The following is a 22,113-nucleotide window of genomic DNA, read 5'->3' on the forward strand; positions in this document are numbered from 1 at the left end:
GAATTTTATCAGTGGAGTATAACTGCTAGCAAGTAATGAATTTCTATGCAAGCATGTCTGTAATTTCCCTTGAAACTACTACAGCTGATCAAAAAAAAAATGTTCAGCCCTTATGTTTGTTTCCAAAGTAGAAATCAGAATTGATATAGCTGGATCAAAGGGCTGGATAAAATCCAACAACTTACAGAATCAAGCTGAAGATTCTCTGCAGTAATTGTTTTATGAATTATTCTTTTGATACCCAAACATAATAATAAACCATGGCTATGTTATAAACCATAGTTAACAAATCATCAACGAAGCACAGACTAGTGGTGACTTTACCTGCCCTACATCAGAAAATAGACAAATTGCTCCACGAATCTAAAAGGAAAAGATTCCAATTATTCCAACATTCATTAGTATTTAATTGCACACCAACAAACTACTCACCACCCTTCCACCTAGTGTAACACTATTGACGTTTACTGATTAGAATGCCTCAAATATATTTTCTATCCCCTGTTGAAAGCACTGATCATAATACAATTATGTTAGTACAGCAAACTGTCTCCAACATTGGACCCAATTTGGGCGTCAAATCACATCATTCAAATCTACTATTTCCACAACCAGAACATCCCCTGTCGCAGCCTCTGCCTCAACTCTCCCAAGCCTTTGATAACTCTGAAATTGGCATCTAGTGGTCACTGAACGTTATTCCTAAATTTGCAGATGGTGTACAACCTCAACCCCACTTTGCAGACTGGCTTACAGTTAAAGAATAGCTCCATTTTAAAGTAGACATAAAGGTCTGCACAGGCTGGTTAGCAAATAAAAAGGCACAAATGATGGAGTAACTCAGCGGGTCATGGAACATGGAAATGCGAGCCATCCCGACCGGAATGCTTCATTTTCTTGTCCTCCAGAGATGCTGCCTGACCTATTGAGTTAATCCTGCACTTTGCGGATCATTTAAAACAAATTCTCTTTGTTGTTTTCTGATCCTTTCATTGACACCATCATCACCGGCTCAGTTTCCAGCCGCCTCAGCTTCTGAAATATCTATGATTTTCTAACACCTTGGTCATCCTCAAATTTAGAACCTGGCAGTCCCCTATGTTCCGCAACTCGCGTACTAAGCATCGGCTCCTCTCATTCTTCGAGATTACTCACCTTGCCCAAGTGTTTGGGGCTGCACCCTAATGTCTTCTGATAAGGAAATATGAAGTGGCAGCTGGAGGAGACGAGAGACCTCCAATGGCCATGCTCTACTTACTATTCAATCATTTCCCAAAACCTTTCCACCATCTGGAAGGCACAACCCTAACCCTAATGCAGTGGGAAGCGTAGAATTATAGAAACATACAGCACAGAAACAGGCTCTTTTGGCCCACTTCATCCATGCTGACTGCAATGCTCCCTGCACTAATACCATTTACCTGCATCAGGCCTGTATACTCTCTATGTTTTTCATATCCAAGCAGCTTTAAATCATTGTATCTATATCTGCCTATCATCTTCTCTTGCAGTTCATTCTTTATATTTATCTCCCTTTGTGTGGAAAACGTACCCCATGGATCTCCTAAATATCTCCCCTCTTTGATTAATTCTGTGCCCTTTCGCTCTAAACTCTCCTGCCCTGCGATAAATATACTGACTATCTATGTCCCTCATAATTTTATAAACCTACATATGGTCACCCTTCAACCTTTACATTCCAGTGAGAATCCAATCTCTCCTTATAACTCCAGCTCTTCATTCCGGGCAACACCTCAGTGACCCTCTTCTGCACCTTCTCCAAAACCTGTGCATCCTTCCAGAAATGCCCACAATAATGCAAGTGCAGTCTAACCAAAGTTATATTTAGTTGCAGCATGATGTCCCAACTGTTATAACCAATGCCTGGGCCTATGAAGACAGGAATGCTAAATGTCTTCTTCATTACTCTATCCACCTGTGACACCATTTTCAGAGAGCTGTGGATCATCGTTTCTCTCGATTGAAGGTCCCTGCCATTTACTCAATGTTTCCAAGCAGAATATTACTTACAAGGTGCATTACCTCACACTTGTCTGGATTCAATTCTATCTGCCACAGCTCCCCACAACTTTCCAGCTGATTCATGTCCAATTGTATCCTAATGCAATAACACAGATAAATATAATAATCTCATTAACTATGATCCACTATGGCCTGTGTCTTTGGTTTCTATGGACTTTGATTGTTGCACGCTTATGGTTTTCTTGTACATTAATATTTCAAAGTCCATAGAAACCAAAGACACAGGCCATAGCGGATCATAGTTAATGAGGTTTGTGTTTTATAGTGTTCAAGAACCTGATGGATGCTGGGAAGAAGCTGTTCTTGAACTGGGTAGTCATGGTTTGCTGCCTCCTGTACCTTCTTCCCAATGGTGGGAGTGGATGATGAACATGGCCAGGGTGGTGTGTGCATTTGATGATATTGAATGCCTGTTTGAGGCAGTGCCTTCCTTTGATCTCTGTTGATGGGGGGAGGTCAGTCCCGGGCAATGTCCACCATGCTATGTAGTCTCCTTCATTCCTCGACATTCAATTTGCTGACCCAAGCCATGACAAAACCAGACAGTATGCTCTCAATTTGCATCAACTACAAAATATACAGGAACAACTTGCTAAGATTTGCTTGGCACTATCTTCCAGTTGCCCATCTCTATCATGTAGAAAGACAAGGGCGTTGGATGGGAATGTTGCCGCTAAAATGTAACCTTCCAAGTCACATACTTCCCAGACTTGGACCAATATCAATGGTTCTCTGCAGGATTCCTCACTACCCACCAGGACTGTGGGAATAACTTCACCAGAAAAATTGCAGCAGATTTAAATGATTGCCCCTTATCAAGTTATTGGGGGGCATTCGATTGAGCTAATAAACTAGCCATTTGAGTCATGAGTGCATGGAAAGAAAGCCTAGATTCTAACCAAGACACCAAATGGTTTCATGCTTTTCAGAGATTTCATCGTGCTTTGAATACATCTTTCAATGACGAAGAATTTCAGCAGAAATTGAATCGTTTGGAGAAGAGGTAAGAAAACCTGGTGATGTAAGTAGCACCAGGGCCTTGCAATTCCTTCTAACAGGTATGCTTAATAATACAAATGAAAAGTGGTAAGAACCGGTTTTACAATAGAAGTGGAGGTAGCATATCAGTGAATCTGGCCACTAGTGTGTCTTCATGTAGATTAACCTTCCAGGAACCACATGTGCCGAAACAGACCCTTCAGCCCACCGAGTCCGCGCAGACCAGTAAACCTTGTACACTAACACCTATACACTAAGGACAATTTACTATTTTTACCAAAGAAAATTAACCTACAAACCTGTAAGTCTTTGGAATGTGGGAGGGAACCGGGGCACCCGGGGAAATACAGACAGCCCCCGTAGTCAGGATTTAATGCAGGTATGGGCACTGCTGCGCCATCGTACCACCCAGTGCCTGGTAATTAGGCTATAGTACTCCCTCCCAGTGTTCTGCCCTGTTAGATGTTCATGCACCTCTTTGTCCAAGCATTTGGCCATACCACCTAATATATATATATATTTTTTTCTGAATTAATTTTATTAGAAGCGATTGTACAGGGATGAGGCGATCGACATAACAGTTATACAATTATTATACAGCTTCATTTTTAACGTTAGAACCTAAATCAACAAAAAGGGAAAAAAAAGAAAAAAAGTGAGAAAAAAGAAGAGAATAAAGAAAGAGAAAATAAGAAAAAGCGAGAAAAAGACCCCTAAACTACCAAAGAAGTGCAAGAGAAAAGAAAATAAATAAGAAAAGAGAAGATGGAAATATACCTCACCCCCCCCCTCACCCATCCCTGGCATCGGGTTTAAATTTGTGTTTAACCATTCTGTTGTGGCAGAATTTCAGTAAATGGGAACCATGTCTTAAGAAATTGATATGATTTTTCCGCAAAGTCAAGCCTAATATTTTCCAAATGTAGTGTATCGGACATACCAGTAATCCACATCTTCACTGTAAGGACTGTTGTCTGTTTCCAGAATTTGAATATTAATTTTTTTTTTCGCCGTTATTAGGCCGTAATTGAGGAATCTTCTTTGGAATATCGTTAATTTAAAGCAGGCATCTGACACACCTAAAGTGATCAGTTTTATATCTGGTTCCAATTTAAATTTGGAGAAGATATCAAATATTCCCCTCCAGAAGTTTTGTAACTTTGTACAGGAGGTGAAGGAATGGGTTATAGTCGCTTCTTGGAGGAGACATTTATCACACATAGGAGAGAAATTTGGGAAGATCTTGTTTAATTTGGTCTTTGAATAGTAGAGTCTATGCAGTATTTTCATATGTATCAGGGAGTGCCGAACATTGAGAGAGCAGTAGTGTATGTATAGAAGGCTTTCCTCCCAGCTATCTTTTGAAATTAATAAACCCAATTTGTCTTCCCATGCTCACCTATGCATCTCAGAAGATGGGATGCGTGCAATTAAAAGAGTATTGTAAATGTAGGACATTAACTTGCTTGTATCAACATGTCTATTCATGCATTCATCTAGTATATTTGGACCCATAGAGTGACAGTCTTGTGTATATGTTTTCACATAGTCTCGGATTTGAAGGTATCTAAAAATAATTACTTGCTTTCATGTGGTATTTCTCCTGTAATTCTTGAAACAAGAGGAAAATCCCCTTCTCGTAAGGATCTCCCACCACTTTAATTCCTGAGTTTTCCCATTGTGCAAACGCCTTATCTAAAGTAGACGGTTTAAACGAGGGATTATTAGCTATTGGTAAAAGGAGAGTGACATTTCTCAGTTTGAGGTTTGATTTCAACTGTTTCCAAATGCGTAGGGTACTGTGTATTATCGGATTTTGTTCATACATTGATTTATTCAGATGTGTTGGAGAAAAGAAGAATCATGCCTATATTAAAAGGCAAACAATCTTCCCTCTCCATATTTAATCAGTTTACCTGTTGGCATGTCATAAGTTTTTAATATTAGTCGCCCAGTAATAAAAAAGGAAATTGGGAAGTGCTAAACCACCATTTTCTTTAGATTCACATAAATGTCATTTGTGTATTCTATGGGTTTTATAGTCCCAAATGAAATTTGTGATAACAAAGTCAAGTTGTTTTTTTTAACTTTTAGGTAGATAAATCGGTATTGATTGAAATAGATATAGGAGTTGTGGAAGGAAAATCATCTTTATGACATTTACTCTACCTATAAGGGAAATAGGGAGTGTTTTCCAAAATTGAATGAAGGCATTTAATTTAGTCATTAATGGTGGGAAATTTGTTTGAAATAGGGAGGTGAGTGTTCTAGTCACATAGACTCCAAGGTATCTACATTTTTCAGGAACAATTCTGAAAGGGAATTTTTGGAGATGTACCACATAATATTTCCCTCACTACTCTTTTATGGCTTTGTCCAGAATCATGTGGGTTGTGTCTTCCATGCTAACATTCCCTCATATGAATAAAAATTGTCATGACTGCACAAAAAGTAAGGAGATGAAGTTTAAAAGTCATTAAAATAATTAATTAGTTCATCTGATGCAATCAGTTTAGCCTCACTAATGAAAAAATGCTAATCTATCAAAATAGTCAGTATACGGTACTTGGTGTACAGGAAAAGCAGATGATTAAGCCTGGAATGCTTAAAATAGAGAGAACTGCTGATCATAGTACAGGCCCCGGCATGTTCCAGTAGGGAGGAGCGATAAGGATGGCAATGTGAGAGAACCTTAGACATCTGTTTAGGAAGATAAAATAAAATGTTGTTGATTTTGAGCCTTTGAGGATTGGGCCTTTGAGGATTATAAAATAAGCAGAAAATAACTCATCCAGGGAATTAGGAGGGGCGAAAGGTACCATGAAAATCAAGGGCAAATTAGATTAAGAATAATTCAAAGGCTTTTTATACATTCATTAAGAAACACCAAGGTAACTAGTAAGAGAATAGGACCACTCAACAATGAAGGGGGGAATTTATGTTTACAGTCAGAGGATGAAGGTGAGGTACTAAACTAGTACTTTGCATTGGTATTCACCAACTAGAAGGGCATGGAGGATAGTGAGATAGTCAGTGTGGGCTATATTAATATGCTGGGGGAGTTTGAGATCAAGAAGGAGTTGATGTCTGGCTTATTGTAAAGTATTGTCGAGGCCCCAGCCATCTCTCTTGCTTCTTTCAGTAACGTGGAATAGATCCCGGCAGGCCCAGAGGAATCCACCTTAATAAATATCCTTGTATCAGTTCTAGCCACAGTCTAAGGAGCTAGAGGACTGGAGCGTAGCCAATGTTCCTTTACTTATGGGAAACAGCAGTAAACAAGGACATTATAGGCTGGTGAATCTTACGTTAATGATACAGAAGCTGTTATGGAAGATTCTTAGGAATAGGATATACTCGCATTAGGAAGAGAACTAAATAGTCAGCATCACTTTGTCCACAGCATGTCTAACTAACTTCAGTTTTTGAAGGGTTGACAAAGGTGATCGATGAGGGTGGGGCAATTGGTGTGTCTACATAGACTTTAGTATGGCATTTCTCAAAGTCCAGACCATTGTAGACTGATGCATAAGAACAATCATGACTTGGTCATTTGTATTCAGAATTGGTTTACCCATAAAAGACAGAGTGTAGTTATGGAGTGATGTCAATCGGGTTGGACGTCTGTGACCACAGCGTTCAGTGCTGGGAACTCTGGTATTTGTAAATAAATAACTTGGATGAAAATTGTGATGGATTGGTTAGTAAGTTTTTCAGTTGGTTAGTAAATTAGTGGAGTTGTGGGCAGTGAAGAAGGCAGTCCTAGGATATAGCAGGATATATATTTGTTACAGATAGGGGTGGAGAAATGGCAAATTAAATTTAAGTTGCGTAAATGTGAGGTATTGCATTTTGAAAGGATAAAGACGTGAAAGCATACAGTTAAGACCAAAACCCTTAACAGCATTAATGTATCATGGGATCTTGGGGTTCAAGTCCATTGCTCCCTGAAAATAGCAACACAAGTACATAGAATGGCAAATAAGGCATGATGATATGGTTGCCTTCATCGATTGAGACATGGAGAATAAGAGTCAGTAGGCCATAATATAGCTTTTTACAACTTTGGTCATGCCACTACTTGGAGTACCATCAGCAGTTCTGGTCACCATTACAAAAAGTATGTATTTATCAAGGAGAATAAATAGTGAATCCCATATGTAATGTAATAATGTTGACACAATGCAGATAATATCACAGGGCCATTTTAATCATATAGACCTGTTGTTGAGATTATTTTAGTTTTACACCCTGCTCATTTTCACTATTCCTTACAGTGAATGGAGAGGAGCACTAACTGGGATGTAATGCCAGAGATTTATCAAGTCTTGTGTGATCCCACTCAGATTCTAAATGATAAGGTCAAAGCTTCATTGCTATAAACTGTTCTCTAAAATTAGTAATCATATCCATATTTGTAAACACATCTGCACCATTCAAAGTTATATAACTCTGAGGTGTAGCCCTGTTCCGAATTCATAAAAACAGTGCCCCATTTTCTCTAATTTTCAGCTATTGCTGTTCCACGTTCATTTTTTATGTTGAGACAGAAATACTAGGACATATTTCAACATATTAAAAGTGTCTGAAGAAGGGTCTCGACCCGAAACGTTGCCTATTTCCTTTGCTCCATAGATGCTGCCTCACCCGTTGAGTTTCTCCAGCATTTTTGTCTATCTTCGATTTTCCAGCATCTGCAGTTCCTTCTTAAACATTTCTTCAACATATTATTGAATGGTTTTGTACATCCAGAAGGAAATAATGTAGAGTTAATTGGATTTCACTACTTCACTACAGGAGATGGTACTTGTGGTTGCATCATTTTATATTAGCCTTTGATCTTAAAACATACACAGTCCATGGTAAAATGTCCCAAAATGTTCACAGTTGCATTACAAGACAAAATTTGATTTTGTGCCACATTGTGACGAAGAGCTAGTGGCTTTAAGCATCAGCCAAAGGGAGATAGAGGAGGAGGAGGAGAGATAGTTTAGAGAATGTATTCTAGGGTTCAGGGCTTTGAAGGTTGGTTAAGAAGGTTCAATTGTAGGGTATTAATGGTGGAGTAGCAAGATGGATTCAACAGTGGCTGAATGGGAGATGCCAGAGAGTAATGGTGGATGGTTACACAGAAAAGCTGGAGAAACTCAGCGGGTGCAGCAGCATCTATGGAGCGAAATGTTCAGTAATGGTGGATGGTTGTTTGTCAGGTTGGAGGCCAGTGACTAGTGGGGTGCCACAGGGATCTGTGTTGGGTCCACTGTTGTTTGTCATGTACATCAATGATCTGGATGATGGTGTGGTAAATTGGATTAGTAAGTATGCAGATGATACTAAGATAGATGGGGTTGTGGATAATGAAATAAATTTTCAAAGTCTACAGAGAGATTTATGCCAGTTGGAAGAGTGGGCTGAAAGATGGCAGATGGAGTTTAATGCTGATAAGTGTGAGGTGCTACATCTTGGCAGGACAAATCAAAATAGGACGTACGTGGTAAATGGTAGGGAATTGAAGAATGCAGGTGAACAGAGGGATCTGGGAATAACTGTGCACAGTTCCCTGAAAGTGGAATCTCATGTAGATAGGGTGGTAAAGAAAGCTTTTAGTGTGCTGGCCTTTATAAATCAGAGCATTGAGTATAGAAGTTGGGATGTAATGTTAAAATTGTACAAGGCATTGGTGAGGCCAATTCTGGAGTATGGTGTACAATTTTGGTTGCCTAATTATAGGAAGGACGTCAATAAAATAGAGAGAGTACAGAGGAGATTTACTAGAATGTTGCCTGGGTTTCAGCAACTAGGTTACAGAGAAAGGTTGAACAAGTTAGGGCTTTATTCTTTGGAGCGCAGAAGGTTAAGGGGGGACATGATAGAGGTCTTTAAAATGATGAGAGGGATAGACAGAGTTGACGTGGATAAGCTTGTCCCACTGAGAGTAGGGAAGATTCATACAAGGGGACATGACTTGAGAATTATGGGACAGAAGTTTAGGGGCAACATGAGGGGGGAACTTTTTTACTCAGAGAGTGGTAGCTGTGTGGAATGAGCGTCCAGTGAAGGTGGTGGAGGCAGGTTGGTTTTTATCATTTAAAAATAAATTGGATAGTTATATGGACGGGAAATTCACTATGGAGCAATTCACTAGGATGATCAATGGCCAAAATCGAAGGAACACAAACATTTCAAAGAATTGTGAAGCTGGAGGGGAATGCAGAGATTGGGAAAGGTGAAGCCTCTGTATTCATCAAGATATGTATGTAGTGGTATTATAAATGATGATATTTTGTGGACCTGTCACTCTGGTTTAGACACAAGGAACTGCAGATGCTTACATCTCACAAATGGCTGGTGTAACTCAGCAGGTCAGGCAGCATCTCTGGAAGATGTGGATAGGTGACGTTTCAGATCAAGACCCTTCTGTAGACTGATAGTAGAACATTGTTGTTTATGTTCCTAAGTCACAGGAGCAGAATTAGGCCATTCGACCTATTGAGTCTACTTCATCATTCAATCATGACTGATCTAGTTTTCCCTCTCAATCCCATTCTCCTGCTATATTTACGAGGGAGTTAGATGTGGCCCTTGTGGCTAAAGGTATCATGAGGTATGGAGAGAAGGCAGGTACAGGATACTGAGTTGGATGATCAGCCATGATCATATTGAATGGCGGTGCAGGCTCGAAGGGCCGAATGGCCTACTCCTGCACCTATTTTCTATGTTTCTATGTTTCCCCCTCCTGCCGTGTTATATTACAACAATCAGTCTGAAGAAGGGTCCCAACACAAAATGTCTCCTGTCCATGTTCTCCAGAGATGCTGCCTGTCCCACTGTGTTACTCCAGCAATCTGTGTCTTTTTTTCTCTCTGGTTTAGTTCTGATTCAAAGTAAATTTATTTTATTTTCAGGTGTAATGTAAGGAATAACCAGCAAGTTGTGTGGAACACAGCTGCCCACGCAAGCTGGAACAAACAGAAGTGCATTCTCAAAGATGATCAACAGCCTGACATGAAATTGAAAACCGCCCCGGGTGAGGTTCCACCTTCACTCGGTAAACAGCTGCCTCTTGCCACCAATTCCAATGGCAAGCCTGAGCCCCTTGTGACAACCAGGCAGTCGGTTATCCACGAGCTAACAGAACTGGAGCAACAGATCCAACTCATCAAACAGGAACTGCAAAAGGCAATGAGTAGGAAAAATGAATTGGAAGAGTATCAGAGAACAGTCAAGAAAGCAGAACCATAAACAAGGAACTGGTTAAAACATATGATGGCAAAAACTCTATTTTTTCTGAGCGTTCCCTTCTTTGTAGAGTTGTATTTCACTTAAAAGAAAGCGTGATATAAAGCCAATTTCTTCCCAACAAATGCAATCACTGCCCTGTCCAAGAAGAGGATGCCAAAACTTGCATCTGAATATCAGTCTGAAGTTCAATTTCTCTTATTGAACTCAAAGACCTTTAATCATAAAGGAGACATGTGAGTGGACACATGCGAGTGTTTAGTTAATGCAGACAGTAGGTGAGCTCTTTTCCAAAACCTTTCAATCCCCAGCAGGTGATCAAATGGAAACAGCCAATATGATGGTGGGCTAGTTTGCAACCAACACGGATTTGTTCATGATTGTAACATTCAGTGGGCTTCAGTCTTGACAATGCACAATGCAAGAAATTTTTCAAGTTGGATCAATAAAGTCCATCTCTTTGGAGAACCACCAGTCAGGACTAATGAGGTCCCTTAAGACTTTGTATAGGATGTTGTGCACTGGAACAAATGAGAGCTTTATATTATTGTGTAGCTTTTCATGCAGCTCTGCCTAACAGTTGGTGAGAGTGTGAATCTTTTCTGACAGTTCATTTATTGGTGTTTTGTTGTCACTTTGTAAAGCGCAGAGGACATTCTTGGGAGTCATTAAATCATTGTGAAAAGTGTCAATTGTAAATGGTTTTGAAAGTAAAGTAATGATTTGTATGAACACATTGTCTGCACAAATTCCCGACTTTCTCACAATCTGCATCTCAAATGATCAATTCAAATATCACGAGTACTTGTATCTAACACTGAGAGTTGGGTCGACTCAGATGACCTGTGAGAAGACCATCTCCAATGCAAATAATTACCCCAGCCATTGTTTATTCATTCCCTGAGATAGTATCTTCTTTGATGTTGATGCACCAGGGCAGATTTCTCCGAGAGAAAGATTTCTTGGAAAGTGTAATCCTTGGGACAAATTTCCCAGAGAGTGTGGGATAGATCCCTGTCATTATTCCTCCAAAAGACTGGCTCTTCAGTGAGTACTCTGGACTATCTTTTATAAGGACGCAGAAAGTTGACTGTATAATTCACTTTATTTGCTGATTACATTCAAGTTCAATTTCGCATTTATTGTCACTTAACCAATTAAGGTACAGTGAAATTTGAGGCCATACAGCCATACCACATAAAATAAAATTTAACATAAACATCCACATCCATGGAATCCACATTCCCCACTGTGATGGAAGTAATAAAGTCATCTTCCTCCTTTGTTCATCCGTGGTTGGGGCCTTTGAACCTTCCGCAGTCGCCAGCTGCCGACGGTCCGATGTCTGAAGCCCTCGCGTCGGGATGAGCGAAACTCCGGCGTTGGGACGATCGGAACGCTCCGCAGCATGGAGCTCCCGAGTTGGCCTCTTCTTACTGGAGGCCATGGCTTTACAGTGTTAAAGTCCACAGGCCCCGCAGTCGGAGCACCTTCGTTGGTGATCCTCGTCAAAGGATCGTCCGCTCCGTGATGGTAAATCCGCGCTACGCCCGCGGCTTGAAGCTTCGGGCCGGTCTCCAGTAAAGGCTGCGACACTCCACGTTGTAGGCCGCAGGAGGGGACGGGGAGGCGACATGGAGAAAAATTGCATCTCCGTCGAGGTAAGAGGCTGAAAAAAGTTTATTGCTAGCATATAGGCAATGACACTGATTATGTTGTTTCCAGCATTTGACCTGAAGATTAACATGACACTGAAAAAATGTTAGTTCTGTAATCCAGTAACGAGTAGAAAAGGATTGATGCTTCTTTTATCTTAACCTTCATAACACAGAAAACTTAGAAAAGTACAGCAAACGACAAACCCCACAATGTTTTGCTGAACAGGATCCCAAACTAAATTAATCTTGTCTGCCTGCACATGATCTATACTATTGAATTCCCTTCATACCCGTGTGCCCATCTAAAAGCCTCATAAATGCCTCTATCATATCTGCCTCCACCACCGTCCCTAGCAGCACATTCCAGGTATCTCTGTGAAAAATAACTTGCCCTGCACATCTTTCCTAAACTTTGCCCCTTTCACGTTAAAGTTATGCCCTCATTTTTGACATTTCCACCCTGGAGAAAGGTTTTGACTGTCTTCTTTACCAATGCATTTCATAATTCCATATACTTGTATCAGGTCTCTTCTCTTGCCTCTGATAGTACAGAAAAAAAATCCAAGTTTGCCCAACCTCTCCTTATAGCTAATATCCTCTAATCCAGGCAGCATTCTTGTAAACCTCTTCTGCACCCCCTCCAAAGCCTTCACACCACATCCTTCCTGTATTGGAGTGACCAGAACTGTATGCAATACTCCAAATGTGGCCTCACCAAAGTCCTATAAAGCTGAACCATTACTTCCTGACCAATGAAGGCAAACATGCCCTACGCCTTCTTTACCACTTAATCTACTTGTGTTGTTATTCCCAGGGAGTTTTGGATCTGGACCTCAAGTCCCCTCTCTACATCGATGTTGTTCAGGGTCTTTCCATTAACCGTATGCTTTCCCTTTATATTCAACTTCCCAAAGCGTAACACCTCATACTTGTTTGGATTCAACTTCATCGGTCATTTCTTTAGCTGATCTATATCACGCTATATACTTTGACAGTCTCTCACACAGTCCGCAACTCCAGCAATCTTGGTGTTGTCTGCAAACATACTAACCAATCCATCTACATTTTTGCCCAGATCATTTATATACATGGTATGGTATGGTATGGTATGGCACTTTATTTGTCACATGTACTGAGGCACTGTGAAATTCATTTTTGTATACAGTTTAGTACAAATATCACTATACATAAGCACTTAGATATGTATTAGATAAGCATCTCAGACACAGTACAATTGTATAGCAGTAGGACACAGATAAAGGTCTGTTGTCCTGGCAGCGTTGCAGGACTGGCCTGGCCAATAGTAGCCTTGGTGTCCTCCACCATTGCTCCGCCGCTGTAGGCCACGTCCGGTCTATGTCCTCAGCCTCTTAGATCGGCACCCGGTCCAGCCTAAATTAGTAAGAGGCTTCTGAATCCGTACTTGTACGAATCAAGTCGCTATGAATTACATGCATCTTAATCACTTGGATCAGCCAGCCATAAGGTCTTAATAAAATAACATGCTAAAATACATGTGAACAACATCCACCGCTCTACCCTCATCAAACACCATTGTCACGTTCTCAAAAGTCATGATCAAGTTAGTAAGATATGACCTGCCACAAACACAGTTTTGCTGACTGTCACTAATTCACAGGCCTATTATTGCATGGATTCTCTCTACTTCCCTTCCTAAACAAGGAAACAACACTGGCTATTCTTCAGTCATCCAGTACATTGCCTGTCGCTGGAGAAGATGCAAAGATCTTCCTAAAAGCTCCTGTAATTTTCTCTCTTGCCACTACTAATAACCAGGGAGAGACCCATCATATCCAGGGAATTTTTTCAACCTTAATGCTCCTCAGGAGCACCAGCATCACCCCTTTCTTGATTTCAAACTTGTATTATAGTATATCCCACACTGATCTCATTGTCTTCCGTGTCCTTCTCCTTGATGAATACAGATGCAAACTATTTATTTTATACCTCGCCTACTCTTTGACTCCAAGCACAAATTCCCTCCTTTATCCTTGAGCAGTCCTATCTTCTCCCTGGCTACCCTCTTGTTTTTAATGCTGGTGTGAAAAGCCTTGTAATTTTCATTCACCTGACTTGCCAAAACCCCCCCCCCCCCCCCCCCCCCCCCCCCCCCCACAAAAAAAAACTGTAACAAAGAGAGATCATGACAGGTAAAATTGTTCCAGAAAGGGTTAGCAGTTTCAACAAATTCTCTAGAATTGCTTTTGAGGTTAATTGTCAAGAGCAGGATTAGTTTCTATCTATTGAAGTACTTGGTAGATCATTGTGATTGTTACGAGATTTGAAAGGATGATCAGCCAGGAAGTAGTTGCCTGAGATAATGATGCCCTCATGTGGCCAACTCTGCTCAGTGGTAACACAAAGGAAAGTTCACCAAGAAGTTACCTTCTGGGCATCAAGAAGTCACCTCCTGGTCAGCAGTGATAAATTCTGAAATGTCAAATAAATATTAACTTACTAAAAGAAAGACACACATTTATATTATAACCTTTCACCTTCTCAGGACATCATTTGTTTCGAAGTTCTTTTGAAGTGTGGTCACTTTACAGATTTTTGTACAACAGTCTCTCACAAACTTCAGTTAATAACAACCAAATAATGTATTTTTAGGTGTTTGTTGAAAAATTTAGATATTGTTTGTAAGATAAGCATTAGCCTAGCCCTAGACAATGGGGACAACGCACCTACTCTTCAAAGCCAGTGTATCTTTCTCCACAATGTTAGGTATAGATACAGGTTAGTTGTGCATCTGTAAATTCACATCCAACCTTAAGGGATATCCGATTTAGATCATCATGGAAAAATAATTATGCCATGGAAAGGTATATACCAGAGAAGAATGCATGGACCATGAAGATACATATACCACAAAAAAGTGCAGATATCATTGGTGAACTCACATTCACATGAAAGAATGTTTTTATCCTTGGAATAATACAAATTCCAAAGGTCTATCAACGAGTCCACGCAGCATGATAAATGCATCTGGTGAGAGATAATGTTTTGTGCCATCTACGAATACCAGCACTCTTCAAAGAGTATTTGGAGTGTGTATCCACATATTTAGATGTAGTGGTAATCTTACAAATCTCATATCTTCCTCTCTTCACTTCTGGGGGATGCACCATATACTTTATTTAGAATTACCTTTATTGTCATTACCTTTATTGTATTTCCTAGGGATGTATGATCCTGGTTTCACTGGTGTTTTTTACTCTATAAAGACTACAAGGTCCACATTTGTCTTCTGCGACCACTTTGTGTTTGACATACCCAGTTCCAGTCGATGTTCTCTCTCTTGCATTACTAATACTGCTGGGACTGGCTTCATCACCATCAACACGTCTTAAACCTATCCATCTTCCATCATACTCTAAATGAGTAACTCAACCAGAAGTGGAGACATCTATAGAGAGGTATACAAAATCATGAGAGGAATAGATCGGGTAGATGCACAGAGTCTTTTATCCTGAGTAGAGGAATTGAGGACCAGAGGTCTTATGTTCATGGTGAAAGGAATCCTAGGGGTAACTTTTTCACACAGTGGGTGGTGGGTGCATGGAACAAGCTGCCAGAGGAGGTAGTTGAGGTTGGGACTATCCCATTGTTTAAGAAACAGTGGACAGGTACATGGACAGGACAGGTTTGGAGGGTTATGGACCAAGCGCAGGCAAGTGGGACTAGGGTAGGCTGGTGTGGGTGAGTTGGGCCGAAGGGCCTGTTTCCACACGGTATCACTCTATGACTCTATGTCTCTATTGGGAGGTTTGACATAAGAGCTGCACATGATTCCCAGTGATATAAATTTACCATCACACACTTCCATGCAACATACATTTTTCCAAGGATGCATCCACTTATCCAAAGCATACATATATTTTGATTATGTATGCATTCTTCCTTTCCAGTAAGCATACCATGTCGTGGTAGCTACATGGGAGAATCCATGTTAAAAAATCAGGTCTCGCAATATCTGAAGTCATCAGCATATGCAGCCATTTAGCACAAGTAATGGTGGTTGAAAGCCTGTCCTGGTCCACACACATAGATAGGAATAAAATAACTCAATGGTGATGTTGGAGGAAATAAATTGAACCCTACGAACATATCTCCTCATATTGATACAAGAAGGCCCAGTCCAGTTGTCTGAACATGTGGAGCATTGTGGTGCAACTTGGTCATTCTGAGATGCAAAAATCTAAGGGAAGACACATATTTTGGTTGTGCCCTTCATGTGCCTCTCAAGGAATCCTCCAGTACTTTACACCTAACAATGAGCTGCCATAGCTGTAATATCCCAAGCACTGCAGATCATTAGTGCAGAGTAAGCTCCCAGAGACACCACTGTGATAATAACTAATAACGCCTTTGAGAAATGTGGAGTGAAATATTAATGTTCAGCAGAACTCTGAGGCTCACAAAACGAAACTAGGATGAGGACTGCCCTGTCATTATGTTGTTAAACAACTTACAAAGTCATGATAGTTTATTAGCCACATTTCACTTTTTTCTTCTTCCAAACATAATAAGCTAGGTAAAATGTCCCAGTGTAGAATATTTGCCTGTAATTGTTCTATATTCATCTTTTACATTTCATAACTGAGGCAGAAAAGGAGAGATGATGATGGGCAAGGGTGTTGGTAGGCGAGTGCATCATTCAGAGCTAACGAGGCTCAATACCTCACAGGTAGATGTCCAAAATAATTAGACAGTAGAAAACAGACGAGATGGGGTTCAGTTTGGAGAAAGGTAAGCTAACATTTACACAGCAACATTCCCAACCTCAGTACCCATGGAAGTATTTTTGCAGCTAAATAATGCAGGGAACATATCAGCCAAATTGCAGATGTTACAAGGTCTTCTACGCCTGCACCTCCAGACTCAGGAACAGCTTCTTTCCCAGAGCTATAGTTGCTCTGAACCGGCCATGCTGAGTGCCCCCCACCCCCACGGACTGTCTCCCTCGGATGGTCACGTCGCACAGACACATCTGCACTTTAGTCTGTTTTGACCATTTTACTGTTGTAATGTTCTTTATACAAACCATGTTCTCAGGGTATCTAAACCTAAATTTTAGTAGTTACTTAAGTTATGATGTCGGATGGAAGCTGCATACCCAAATCTCGTTGCACTTATGTGCAATGACAATAAAATATATTATTATTATTATTATTATTATTGCATACAGAAAGTTCCTTAAATATCTATGCAGTAATGATGAACTAATAATTAAATTATGTTGCTTGAAGGACCAGGGCTTCCGTGCTAGCTTCTACATATTTCGTTAGACACTACTGAGGAATCTTTTGTATTCATATGATAGAACACACAGTGTTTTGGTTTAATCACTAGCCCAAAGACGCCAAGTTTAACAATTCAGATCTCATTCAGCCCCACAAGAGAACATCAGCGCAGAACTTTGAGCTCACATCACTTAGGATTTGAACCCACAACCTATCAACATATCAAGAATACCACCAACTCAGACATAATTGATATGAATTTCATGCAATAGATCAAAATGGATAGCACTGATCTTTGTTTCTATTATGCACCATGTTCAATCCTTCCCCCTGCTTAAGTTTCATGGCTGGAAGGTCAGCATGCGTCATGTTAATATCACAATGTACATTCCTCTCCAAAGCACATCCCCTTCGACACCAACCTAATGGCTTGATGTGTAATGAGAAAGGAACTTATCCAGCAAGTCATTCATAGAACTGTAGCAGAAACCCCAAGAGATGAAGGTATTTCATTCACCATTTATATACTCAACTGCTGAGAAGGCGTGAGAATTCAACTGCCACCTTGGGTTTTGTAACTCTACCTCAGGCTTTCCAATAGCCTTCCTATTTGTTTGTTACCATTATTGAATGACGAGTTTCGGGTGATCAATTATTTCTTTAATTTTAATAATTTAATCAATGTTTCGCATTTCATGTTTCTGCTTTTAATATAATTCAATTTGCTTTAATTTAAATATTTTACATGTGTCTATGTCATTCCTCCACACCAAGGTATCTGAATGGCTACTTTGGTCCTGGATCTAAGCATTTGAACGTCATTTCCCTTTTGGACATTAGTGAAAATTGAGCAACAATTGGGATGAAACCCTGTTTTATATACTCTCCATTTTTATTTTAGTTGCTCAAGCCAACAAGAGGCAAGTTAATTGGGAATTAAGAAGATAACGTTCCTCTGATGTGCATATCAGCTGCTTTTACAAAATTGTGCCTTATGAGGAAGACACGCTACATATATCCCACCTTGGGCATTCCCAAGATCCTTTGCCATTTGAGGTATCCAGGGGAAACAGCAACCCTCTTAATCAACCTGCAGTAGGTAGCTGGACAGCCAACTTACACCCACTTTATACACTAAAACCAAGCTTGGGTGGCATTTTCAAGACATTTCAGGCAAAAAATCCTTCAAGGTTCAATCTGAAGAAGGGTCATGACCTGAAACATTGTCTGCTCATTTCCCTCCACAAATGCTGCTTGGTCAGTGAGGTTCATCCAGCACGTGGCATTTTTGCTCCCTATTCCAGCATTTGTAGTCTTTTGTATCTCCAATATATAGGAGAATATTAAGAGATTCTACAAATATATTAAGACTGAAAAACTAACTAGGAAAGAGAATAGGGCACCCTGATGATCAATGTGGTTGGCTACATGAGAAACCACAGGAGATGGTTGAGCTGTTAAATGAATATTTCTTGTCAGTATTTACCAAGCTAAGGCATTTGGTATGCTTGCCTTGTTGGGACTGTCCATTGAGTACTGGATTTGGGATATCATGTTGCAAATGTACAACATGTGTCTGAGATGACACGGAGTATTGTGTGCAGTTCTTGTTGCCCAACTAAAGGAAGGGTTAGTTAAGCTGGAAAGGGTGTAGAAAAGATTCATATGGATATTACAGAGACTGGAGGGCTTGAGTCAAAAGGCTGGATAGACTGGCTCCTTTTTTCCCTGGAACATAGGAGGTTGAGGGGTGACCTTACATATAAAATCATAAGGGGTGGAAACAAAGTGGATGCAGTCTTTTTTCTAGAGTAGGGGCTCTAAAACCAGGGGGCATAGCTTTAAGTAATTTAAGCATTGGGTAATGTCAACGCCCCCTGGAGTTGTACAAATGAACGTCCACGTTGATGAGGATTGAAGAGCTTACCTGAAACACCATCTTTGAGGACTGTTTGTCCAGACCAACAACCCTTAAGCAATATTCCAACAATTTTCTGAATATTTCACACAGGCTTTTTTTTGTGATACTACACACAGGTATGCGTAATGGTGCCTTTAAAGAGTTGATTCAGCCATTAATGGTGTGTTGTATGTATACCCGTACCTTTTTGTAAAAAAAAAAACACATTTCATCAACCTGGATTAAGAGAGTTGTTGGGGCCAAACACTTCAGGAACTGAAAAGGGTTCAATCGTCAAAAACCCGGGTTCGATCCTGACGACGGGTGCTCTCTGGAAGGAGTTTTAGGTACATTTTGTGAACGCGTGTGTTTTCTCCGGGTGCTCTGGTTTCCTCCCTCACTCAAAAGAATGCAGGTTTGCAGATTCATTGGTTTTGGTAAAAATTATATATTGTCACTAGTGTGTAGGATCGCTGGTCGGTGTGGAATCGCTGGGCCGAAGGTCCTGTTTCTGCACTGAATCTCTAAAGCATAGACTGAACTAAAGTGTTCAAGGCTCTTAAACTGCAACACAGATTAATCTGTTAACAGTGGGTGGCACCACAGTGAAGGAACTGAAGTGCATGAAGAACAGTGAGCTGCAGTGACTGTTGAAAATTAAATTGCCTGCTGCCCTTGAAGATGCTGCACTGCAACCTGGCTAGTGGTTAAATAATAATGCACAATAAATAAATAATAGTAAGCATGGAGTTTATGATGGATTTTTATCCTCACTCGGATCCAATTGGCCCGTCGCAGTGCAGTTGATTCCAGACTGGCTGTATTCGCCAGTTCCTTTAACCATGCTTGTGCCATAAACATGTAGAAGTGATGCTTCTCCACAACATACAAGTATGAGTGTGCTTTGTCAGGGCCTGAGACATCGCCACGTGCAAATGGAGGAATGGCAGGAGGAAATTGAGCCAGGTAGATCATTGTGTTTAAGAAGGAACAGCAGATGCTGGAAAATCGAAGGTAGACAAAAATGCTGGAGAAACTGAGTGAAGAAAGCTTGAGTCTGGAGAAGGGTTTCGACCCGAAACGTTGCTTATTTCCTTTGCTCCATAGATGCTGCCTCACCCGCTGAGTTTCTCCAGCATTTTTGTCTACCAGGTAGATCATCACCATCTGAGCATCATCAAGGCTAGAGGGCTTAGCTTAAAAGGTTAGAAAGGAGTTGTATGGGTGGGTTTTTCACACAGTCTCTGATGGGTGCCTGTAATGTGCTGTCAGGGGTGGTGGTGAAGACAGGTATAATAGTGTGGTGGTTAAGAAGCTTTCAAATAGGCATATTGAAGGAATGTAGGGATATATATATGGATCATGTGCATGGAGAGGAGCTAGGTTTAACTTGGCATCATGATGGAATAGTGAAAGGCTTGGATAGAGTGGACATGGAGAGAATGTTTCCACTGGTAGGAGAGTCTAGGAGCCAGAGGTCATGGCCTCAGAATGAAAGGATGTTCCTTTAGGAAGAAGATGAGGAAGGATTTCTTTAGTCAGACGGTGGTGGATCTGTGGAATTCATTGCCACAAAAGGTTGTGGAGGCCAATGGATCTGTTTAAGGCAGAGATAGATTCTTGATTAGTACAGGTGTCAGGGGTTATGGAGAAAAGGCAGGAGAACGGGGTTAGGAGGGAGAGATAGTTCAGCCTTGATTGAATGCGGAGTAGATGTGATGGCTGTATGGCCTAATTCTGCTCCTATCACTTATGAACTTATGAACGTATGTTTGGCACAGACATCATGGGCCGGATGGCATGTGTGCTACTATTCCCTGGTCTAACTGGTGCAGAACAGGCCCAGCAGAGTCGGATGATATCTGTCCCCTCTGCAGTGACGTGTCAAGGAGCCCGTGCTCCATGTTCGGATCACCTTACAGAAAAGTGTTTAAACACACTCCGCCTTCGATCGGGGTGGGTGTGAAAATGGCAGCTCCAGGAACAGAACGAGCATTAAACCTGCAGGTTAAAGGGCCTGCCCCACTTGGCCGTCATTTGCGAGCCATTCCAGAGTACTTAAGGAAGTAGCCGCAGAAATAGTTGATGCATTAGTGATAATTTTTCAAAACTCTTTAGATCCTGAGGATTAGAGGGTAGCTAATGTAACCCCACTTTTTAAAAAGGGAGTTAGATATGGCCCTTGTGGCTAAAGGGATCAGTGGGTATGGAGAGAAGGCAGGAACAGGATACTGAGTTGGATGATCAGCCATGAACATATTGAATGGCGCTGCAGGCTCGAAGGGCCGAATGACCTACTCCTGCACTTACTTTCTATGTTTCTATGAGAGAGAAAACGGGGATTTACAGAAGGTGCAGGATCAGTTCATTCCAAGGATGAAGAAAGATTCCAAGAGGAGAAAGAGACGACCATGGCTGACAAGGGACGTCAGGGACAGTATAAATATTAAAGTGAAGAAGTACAACGTGGCAAAGATGAGTGGGAAGCAAGAGGATTGGGTAATGTTTAAAGAGCAACAGAAGATAAACAAAAAGACAATACGGGGAGAAAAGATGAGGTACGAAGGTGAGGTACGAAGCCAAGAATATAAAGCAGGAGAGTAAAAGCTTATTTAGGTATGTGAAGAGGAAAACATTAGTTAACACCAAAGTTGGACACTTGAATACCGAAACAGGTGAATTTATTATGGGGAAAAAGGAAATGGCAGATGAGTTGAACAGATACTTTGGATCTGTCTTCACTAGGGAGGACACAAACAATCTTTCTGATATAGTAGTGGCCAGAGGATCTGGGGTGACAGAGGAACTGAAGGACATCCACATTAGGCAGGAAATGGTGTTGGGTAGACTGATGGGACTGAAGGCTGATAAATCCCCAGGGCCTGATGGTCTGCATCCCAGGGTACTTAAGGAAGTGGCTCTAGAAATCGTGATGCATGGGTGATAATTTTCCAATGTTCTATGGACTCTGGATCAGTTCCTGTGGATTGGAGGGTAGCTAATGTTATCC

General features: G+C 40.9%; 1 protein-coding gene across 1 annotated transcript in view; it reads left to right on the plus strand.

Moving 5' to 3' along the window:
- The window catches only part of grin3a (glutamate receptor, ionotropic, N-methyl-D-aspartate 3A), a 166,440-nt gene extending 155,472 nt beyond the window's left edge, over positions 1-10,968 (plus strand). Inside the window, exons 8-9 of the mRNA XM_055632410.1 lie at positions 2,973-3,046; positions 9,948-10,968. Of these exons, the coding sequence (XP_055488385.1) occupies positions 2,973-3,046; positions 9,948-10,284 (411 nt within the window). The 3' untranslated portion in view covers positions 10,285-10,968. The remainder of the gene's footprint in view (positions 1-2,972; positions 3,047-9,947) is intronic.
- Positions 10,969-22,113: the final 11,145 nt, after the last annotated feature.

The sequence above is a fragment of the Leucoraja erinacea genome, chromosome 3, assembly GCF_028641065.1.
Source record: "Leucoraja erinacea ecotype New England chromosome 3, Leri_hhj_1, whole genome shotgun sequence".
Lineage (NCBI taxonomy): Eukaryota > Metazoa > Chordata > Chondrichthyes > Rajiformes > Rajidae > Leucoraja > Leucoraja erinaceus.